Source organism: Gossypium hirsutum, chromosome A05 (assembly GCF_007990345.1).
Source record: "Gossypium hirsutum isolate 1008001.06 chromosome A05, Gossypium_hirsutum_v2.1, whole genome shotgun sequence".
NCBI classification, from domain to species: Eukaryota; Viridiplantae; Streptophyta; class Magnoliopsida; order Malvales; family Malvaceae; genus Gossypium; species Gossypium hirsutum.
In genome coordinates, this window is record NC_053428.1 from 7,575,179 (window position 1) to 7,583,012 (window position 7,834).

At 35.4% G+C, this 7,834-nt stretch overlaps 1 protein-coding gene across 2 annotated transcripts; it reads left to right on the plus strand.

Annotated features, from left to right (window-relative positions):
* Positions 1-369: 369 nt before the first annotated feature.
* Positions 370-6,350, plus strand: LOC107959224 (transcription factor LHW). Of its 2 annotated transcripts, XM_016895222.2 has the most exons (10): positions 371-1,450; positions 2,383-2,574; positions 2,680-2,761; positions 2,959-3,000; positions 3,076-3,135; positions 3,215-4,801; positions 4,904-5,005; positions 5,236-5,349; positions 5,443-5,568; positions 5,787-6,350. In XM_016895222.2, exons 1-10 carry the CDS (start codon positions 1,356-1,358, stop codon positions 5,964-5,966), a joined length of 2,580 nt encoding a protein of 859 aa, XP_016750711.2. In that variant the 5' UTR covers positions 371-1,355; the 3' UTR covers positions 5,967-6,350. The 2 variants fall into 2 exon arrangements, with proteins under 2 accessions (XP_016750712.2, XP_016750711.2); XM_016895223.2 differs by lacking the exon at positions 2,959-3,000 and having other exon boundaries at positions 370-1,450.
* The last annotated feature ends 1,484 nt before the right edge of the window (positions 6,351-7,834 follow it).

A 7,834-nucleotide genomic window follows, 5' to 3' on the forward strand; every position in this document is an offset into this window, starting at 1 on the left:
AATTTTATATTCTATTTTCATAAAAAAATTAATTTTTCTCATATTAGCTGTACATCCACGTTAGCATTTAAAACCTATTTTAACTATCACCTTAGATTATCATTTAGGAGGTAACAAATCTTAACGGCAGAGTAATTATTTCGTAACAAAATTATAATATAAGTGACTAAAATGTAATACGAGGCAAACAAAAGTGACTATTTTGATAACTTATCCTATAAAAAATCTTAAATTTATATTAAAAATATTATCACAAATATATAAAAATATAAAAATTAAAATATAAAAAAATAACATCAAAATATTATGACAAATAGAGTACAATTCACAACGTATCAATTAAATTCTTAAATAAGAGTACTAAGGTAATCAAAACTTATCCCTTTTTGGGTATGTACAGTAATTTCAGCTAACTCACAGCCGATTTGTACAAACCATCCCCCCTTCTGCAATTTTTCAGGAGTGAAGGGAAATAAAACCTGAAAGTGAACACTCACAAAACTGGGAAACCAAAAGCACATCCAAGTTTCAACTCAAAACAGCGACATTACTTCATTAAAGAAGAAAACAACGAAAGAAATCCCAAATTCTCTTTCAACTACTTCTTTGATTCTGTCTATTCTTTTGTTGTTTCTTTTGGCAGTGTAAAAGAATGGAGCAAATTTTAGCTATCTTCAAGCTTGAAGCTTGTGGAATCATCTAGGAACCACAACAACACTAACAACAGAAAAGCTCTACTCATTTTTTGCTTTGTTCTTTTCTAGTTTTTCTTAAACACAAACAAAAGGTTGATGGGGAGGGGTTGCAGGAGGATGATAGCAGGGAATTTGGATCCAGAAAGAGCAGGAAGTGGTGGGTTGAGAGCCAAGCAAGCTGGGCGAGGCTCTTGCAGAGGAAGCTAGCTTTATTTTCTTTAACCAAGAAGTATCCGAGCTGTTGGTTCAAAGGCACTGTTGGGATGTCGAAAGAAGAGTTCGAACAAATATGGGCGAGAAAGTCTTTGAGGGAGATGCTGTCGGCTATAGAGGTACGCGTGGGTAAACTTGAGTTTTGAGTAAGAAGAATCCTTGAGAGCGTTCACTCAAACTTTTCTCTCTTGTGTTCTTATTTTCCCTGGCTTGTCCTTGTCTCATTCTTCTTTCATCTCGTTGGCTTTGAGTTGCTTTCGCTTGAGTTGTGTTTTGGGAGGAATTCTGTTTAGGCATTTTTGGAGTAAGAAACTGCCTAAGGCCGCACGGATTCTGAGGCAAGAATCTTAAGTCCGTGACAGTTTATAAAGATTGAATCTTCACTCGTTTTTTGTTGGTTGCGTTGCCTGCAAATATCTGTATATTTTGAGAAGTAAGAAAAAAAAAATGAGTGGTTTGTTGAAAGAAGCTTTGAAGTCGCTCTGTGGGGTGACTCAGTGGTCTTATGCTGTCTTTTGGAAAATTGGCTGCCGGAATACTAAGTAAGTTTTCCTTCTTTCTTGTCTTTTTTTTTTCCTCTTGGGTCTGTTTGGTTGTGGAGAAAAATGAAGGAAAAAGAAGAGAAAGTAGGTATTTTTCTATAATGCTGTGCATGTTTTTGCTTTGGCCTATTACTCTATTACTTATGTGAAGTTTTACTTAATCTGACTCATGCCTGTATCTTTATTCTGAGCTTTTTAAACCAATTGTAAAGTACTTTCTTTTTTCTCATGATGGGTGAAAAAAAACTGAGCTTTTTCTTAACGATTTTCTTGGCAACCAGACAGATGAAAATCTTTATCTTGGGGTAGTACTTCCTTTGGTCTTGAGGTGCCAAACTTGTTTTTAGACATGTTAAAGTTTGATTGGTTCCACTCATCTTGTAATATATATATTAATTCGTAATCTGAAGCTGCTTTTTTGTTTTTGGAACTTCATGCTTTGGTTTTTTCTGTTTTGTCGTAAAGAATCTTAATGAAAAAGTAGATTTGTAATTAAGTTTGACAAGATCACAAGAAACCCTTTTTTATTGGACCTGTCTATTGCTGAAAATTCCAATGATTCAATATTTTGCTATCATTTGTTTGGATTCTGTGGCCATATTTTTACCTGTTTCAAATATGGCAAAATTTCTATTTCTAATAGTGCCTGACTATAATATCCATTAGTTGCTTTTTTGTCATGATCTGTTTGGCTTCTGGAGAAAATTTAGTGAGAAAAAAACAATGCTAGAAACTTACTTATTGCCCCCAATAGGACGAGATTTATCGGAAATTAATGAACTATCAGCATTTATTTTCTTTTGTCATCTCCTTTGAATATCAACAACCAAAAGCATGGTGTGGGGTTTATGGTTGAAGTTTTGGCATTATTTGCCTAATGGAGTGTCTGTATTAAGAGTTTAATGATGATTGTGTATTTTACACTTTTGCAGGTTACTAATTTGGGAGGAATATTACTATGAATCTACACTGCCAGGACTTCGGTACCCTGAATTGCTGTTTCAAGAGTGGGGCGAATGCTGTGGTTCAGACACTTCCTCTCAGCTTGGTTGCCAACCATGGGACAAAGTTGGTTTGCTGATTAGCAAAATGATGAATAATCGCATTGTTATAGTCAGCCAAGGGTACACTTCTCTCCATTTTCCCATTTGCAGATTAATATATTATATTAAAGTCAATTTCCTTGTTTTTTGCAATTACGTGAGGCACTTTTTACTGTTGTTTTTCAGGTTAGTCGGCCGAGCTGCATTTACCGGGAATCATCAGTGGATTCTTGCAAACAGTTACATGACAGATTCTGAACCCCCAGAGGTACTACAAATTTAGCCTCTGAAAAATGGCCACAACAGAGAGTTCTATCTTGATTAAGAAGAAATGAGGATTGTTGCCTTATGTGACGACTGCATGATTCTGCATGTACTAGTTTAATGAACATCCTAGTTAACATAAGCACCAAATATTAAACCTGACAAACTTTGCATAACTTAAAGTTTTGTGGATGCTTCTAGGTTCTAAATGAGTTGCATCTCCAGTTTTCTGCCGGCATGCAGGTTGATAACTTCTGCTCTTGCTTCTTATTTGCTTATTATCTCCTTGCTTCATTATTGAACTTTTTTCCATTGCAGACCGTTGCAGTTATTCCTGTTTTTCCTCATGGTGTTCTTCAGCTTGGGTCTTCCACAACTGTAAGTACTAATCTATGTTTGATTTTATTAAGCCAAAAATATGTTAGCCGCCTTTAAGTAATTTTACCTGTCCTTCCAGATTATGGAGAATATGGGATTTGTGAACGATGTAAAGAGCTTAATTTTGTGTTTGGGATGCATCCCTGGATCTCTTTTCTCTGACAGTTGTGGAACAAGTGAATGTGTTGAGAATATTGGGATCCCCATTTCTATGGAAAAGCCCGTTTCAATGGATTCAGCTGGAATTTATTGGTCAACGAATTCCTCGATTTTAGTTACTGAAGGCTGCAACCAACAAAGCAGAAGTGAATGTGTTGAGAATATTGGGATCCCCATTTCTATGGAAAAGACCGTTTCAATGGATTCAGCTGGAATTTATTGGTCATCTCAGGCTTCGGGGATTATTGGTGAATCATCCTTTCCCACAAAACAGATTCAAGAAAACCAGACTTTGTGGCTGAACCCTCATGTTTCTTTTTGCAACTCGCAGTCCGAGTTCAATTGTCAGCCTGTAATTGGTCAATCAGCTGCCAGTCATAGCAACTTAAAATCAATGGAGAAACTGATTGTGTTGGATACTGGTCTGCAAAATCATATTACCAACAGCACTAGTACATCAAATAGTCAAAATAAACCAAAACCAATCCCAGACATTGTCCCAAGCTTGGAGAAATTAGAAGATGTTACTTTATCCATCCCGGCCAATCAATTATCTAGCATTGCCATGTTTTCAGGAGTTTCTAATCAGGGGCATGATTCTGAGGATTCTAAGCGTAGTCGAGCTGATGTGGTTTCGAACAAAGAAAGTAAGGATAATGGTTTGTTTCAAGCACCTAATATTCCATTGCTTCCCTTTGATGATGGCTTAACTTTTAGCAAGCAACTCCCAAGTAAAAGTTTCAGTACAAGATCACCGAATTCTAAGTACGAAGATGCATGTATCAAGCCGCCATCAAGGGATGACTTGTTTGATGTGTTGGGGGCTGATTTAAAGAGTAAACTACTCGATGGGAAATTGAATAATGCGCTTGCTCAGGGACCAGATTCTAAGATGCAAAATATAGAAAAGGATACTTGGGTGTTTAGGGATATGCACAATGTGTATTCTGATACTTTTACAGCTAATGAAGGGATAACCGACCAGGGCACTCATTCTTCGGTGGTTACAGATCATCTTTTGGATGCTGTGGTTTCTAGTGCACAATCCACTGCAAAGCAGATATTAGATGATGATGAGTCGTGCAGGACAACATTGACTAATTTCAGTAACTCCTCGGTTCAATTCAGTTCTCCAACCTTTGGCCGGGTTAATATTTTCAATCAAGTGGAAAGGGAGTTACATGGCGGCCTTCCTAAGTCGTCGTTAAAAGGGGGAACTCCTACATCCTGTTCTTTTCGATCTGGCTGTAGCAAGGATGATGCTGGGACTTGTTCTCAAACTACTTCTCTTTATGGGTCTCAAATCAGTTCATTGGTTGAGCTGGGTCATACTACAAGGCACAATAGCAGTCTCTCGACTGCATATTCAAAGAGGAATGATGAAACAAGCAAACCGAATCGCAAAAGGCTAAAACCTGGAGAAAACCCTAGACCGAGGCCCAAAGATCGGCAGATGATACAAGATCGAGTGAAAGAGTTGAGAGAAATTGTGCCAAATGGAGCCAAAGTAGTGCATCTTTAAACTATTGACATACCTGCATCCTTCTTTAATATGCTTTAGTGTAATAAATAATTTTGTTAATGACCTCCCTTTAATGTGATTTAACAGTGTAGCATAGATGCTTTGCTAGAAAAGACAATCAAGCACATGCTTTTCATGCAAAGTGTAACAAAGCATGCAGACAAGATAAAACACATGGGCGAGTCTAAGGTATGGATTTTATCTTTGCTTGTAGCCTAGTTTCTCTATTATCCAAGCTTTTAAGTAGTCAACAGACCAAGTTCGATTGCTTATGGCAAAAGTCCAAATATTAGCAAAACTTGTTCGACCATTTCTCCAAAGCAAGTGTTGAGTAGAATAGATATCACAGTGACATTTTGCATAAATGTTTGACTATAATCGGTTTAATGCTAAGATGTTACTCTTGTTTGAGTTTGCAGATTAAGGAGAACTTCAAGGGAGGAACCACATGGGCATTTGAAGTCGGGTCTCGATCAATGATCTGCCCTATTATAGTTGAGGATCTGAACCCACCTCGTCAAATGCTTGTGGAGGTAGCAAGTCTTATACTTGTATCTGAAGTTGACTTACACATGTTGTGCCTTTTCTTGCTCCATCCGCGTGACTGCATTTATGTCCTGTGACAGATGCTTTGTGAGGAACAGGGTTTCTTTCTGGAAATAGCGGACTTAATCCGGGGAATGGGATTGACCATCTTGAAGGGAGTTATGGAAACTAGGAATGACAAGATATGGGCGCGTTTTGCAGTGGAGGTATCCAAAAGCTACTGAATTTTAGGCATTAGTTGAAAATCTTATTCTATAGTTTTAAATTCATGCATATGCCGTTGATCAGGAAAGAAAACAATGCATTTAGAGTTTAGTCTGTACGGACACCAATAATGAAGAATTTTGATGTTTATTTTCTTCATAATGATTTGTTTCCACCTTGCAGTAAGATATTTCTTTAAAATAGATAGTTTGGTGTGCAGGCAAACAGGGATGTTACGAGGGTGGAGATATTTATGTCGCTTGTTCGCCTTTTGGAGCAAACGGTAAAGGGCTGTACATCATTGGCCAATGGTTTGGATAGCAACAATATGATGGTTCAGCAATCGTTTCCCCAAGCTGCCTCTATACCTGCAACTGGAACAGCCAGTAGCTTACAGTGAACCAGCTTATTGGCTGGTTTTCGCCCTTAGATATGTTGAGAGCGAGCCCTAGCTTTGCTTGCCATGACTAACATACAGTTTGTGGATTTCGGTGGTTCCAATCTGACCCTTTTAATGTTTCATCTCCGGCTTGACGGACCACTTGGGGGGGGGGGGGCGATTCATTCATGGAGTGAAAATTTTCTTAAAACAACTTTCATATGACACTCTTTTTGAACATGGAGGGTTTTCTTTAAATGTTTTATAACTAGCGACAGTACTGAAATTCTTACTTTCTGCTAATTTGCTGTAATTTGCTGCATTATCCTTGCTGTTGAATGGCATTGTATGCTGGTCCCTGACCTTCAGTGTGAATTTGATATGAATATATCGGCTCTTCTAGTATCAACTGTAAATTATGACCCAAGCATTTTGACTTTGCCAACAAATTCAAGCGCCTTTGATCTATTTTTATAAGACACCAAGAAAGTAAAATCATGTCATAAACTTTTTTATTATTATACACTCAACCCTATAAAATAACATCTCTTATTCAATTTAATTTTAATTAAATTATTTAAAAACAAATAAACATAAACATTGAAACTTACTTAGGGCTTATTGTAATAAATTATATAAAATATTAAATGAATCAAAATATGACATAAAACATCACTTAAAAAATATTGAAACATAATACAAAAAATCTTTAATTTTTTTTTAATCATGGGGAATTCTCCAGAAAGGACTCTTTTAAATTTAGGAAATATCTCAACCGAGTTTCAATATTTTTCAATCCAAGGATTAAAAGAAAGAAGAAACTCATAATGAATTTGGGGTAACTTTGAATGGGTTCTACATTTAAATAATAATAATAATAATAATAATGATATGACAATGATTGATTGACATTATATATATTCATAGCAGCAAGTCATCAAAACATTTATTCTTATAACAAAATTAAATGTGAGGTTTTCAACAATTTTAATTAAGGCTTAAGGTCTAGTTTTAGAGTAATAGTGAAGCAATGAATTGAATCGATTCTTGATGTTAGATCCAACTAAAACCCAACTCTTTTTATTATCTGTTTTCTTTTATTTTAATCTGTTGTCTTCTCAACCAATGATTTAATTCCAGTTGTTTGAATGAACCCTGCTCTCTTTTTTCTCTGTTTTCTTTTGAATAGTAGTGTATTATTATTTTAGTAAAATAAATGGTTCTCTTTTGCAAATGAGTTTTTTGTTTCACTCTAAAGTAATTCTTGAGGGAACACAATAATTTAGTCTCTTTTTTTTTTAATTTTAGAATAAAAAATTAAAAGGAAAAATCATTTTAAAAAAAGAGAGTAGGATTAATAAATTCAAGGAGTTATAATTGTTGAAGAATAGCATGTGAAAGTGAGTCCAGCCAGTAGCGAAACAGTTTTATTTTTTGGCAAATTGGACCACTCAACCCACGTTTATAATATCGCACACAATCTTTAACAGTAACATGCTGCCCTTTGGGTTTTAGCCTTTTAATGCTGCCTGTCCTCACTTTCTCTGTCAATGCCCTCTACTCCCCAAATCCTTCCTAACAAAAAACCAAAATCTTTTTTTTTTTATTATCATTATTATTTATTTATACTATTATTAGAGTTTACCATTGACAACTGCAACTAAAACTACTAACAGATTACATGCCTGTTAATATAAAAATCAAAGTAAATTGGTATTGTTTATTAAAAATTTTATTCATTTGTACCTTTAAGATTTGGTCTAGTAAATAGAATAATCAGATAATGACGTATATCTAATACTGACGCATAGAGACTAATTTTTAATAATAGAAATTGATGAAAATTTTGACAGAAACTGTTTTGTTTTTTTATCTAGTATATAAAAAAT

Excerpts from the sequence above, each read along its gene's own strand:
- LOC107959224 (XM_016895222.2), top strand. The coding sequence starts at position 1,356 with ATGAGTGGTTTGTTGAAAGAAGCTTTGAAGTCGCTCTGTGGGGTGACT. Across the intron at positions 2,762-2,958 it reads CAGATTCTGAACCCCCAGAG|GTTCTAAATGAGTTGCATCT; the intron begins GTACTACAAATT and ends GGATGCTTCTAG. Across the intron at positions 3,136-3,214 it reads AGCTTGGGTCTTCCACAACT|ATTATGGAGAATATGGGATT; the intron begins GTAAGTACTAAT and ends CTGTCCTTCCAG.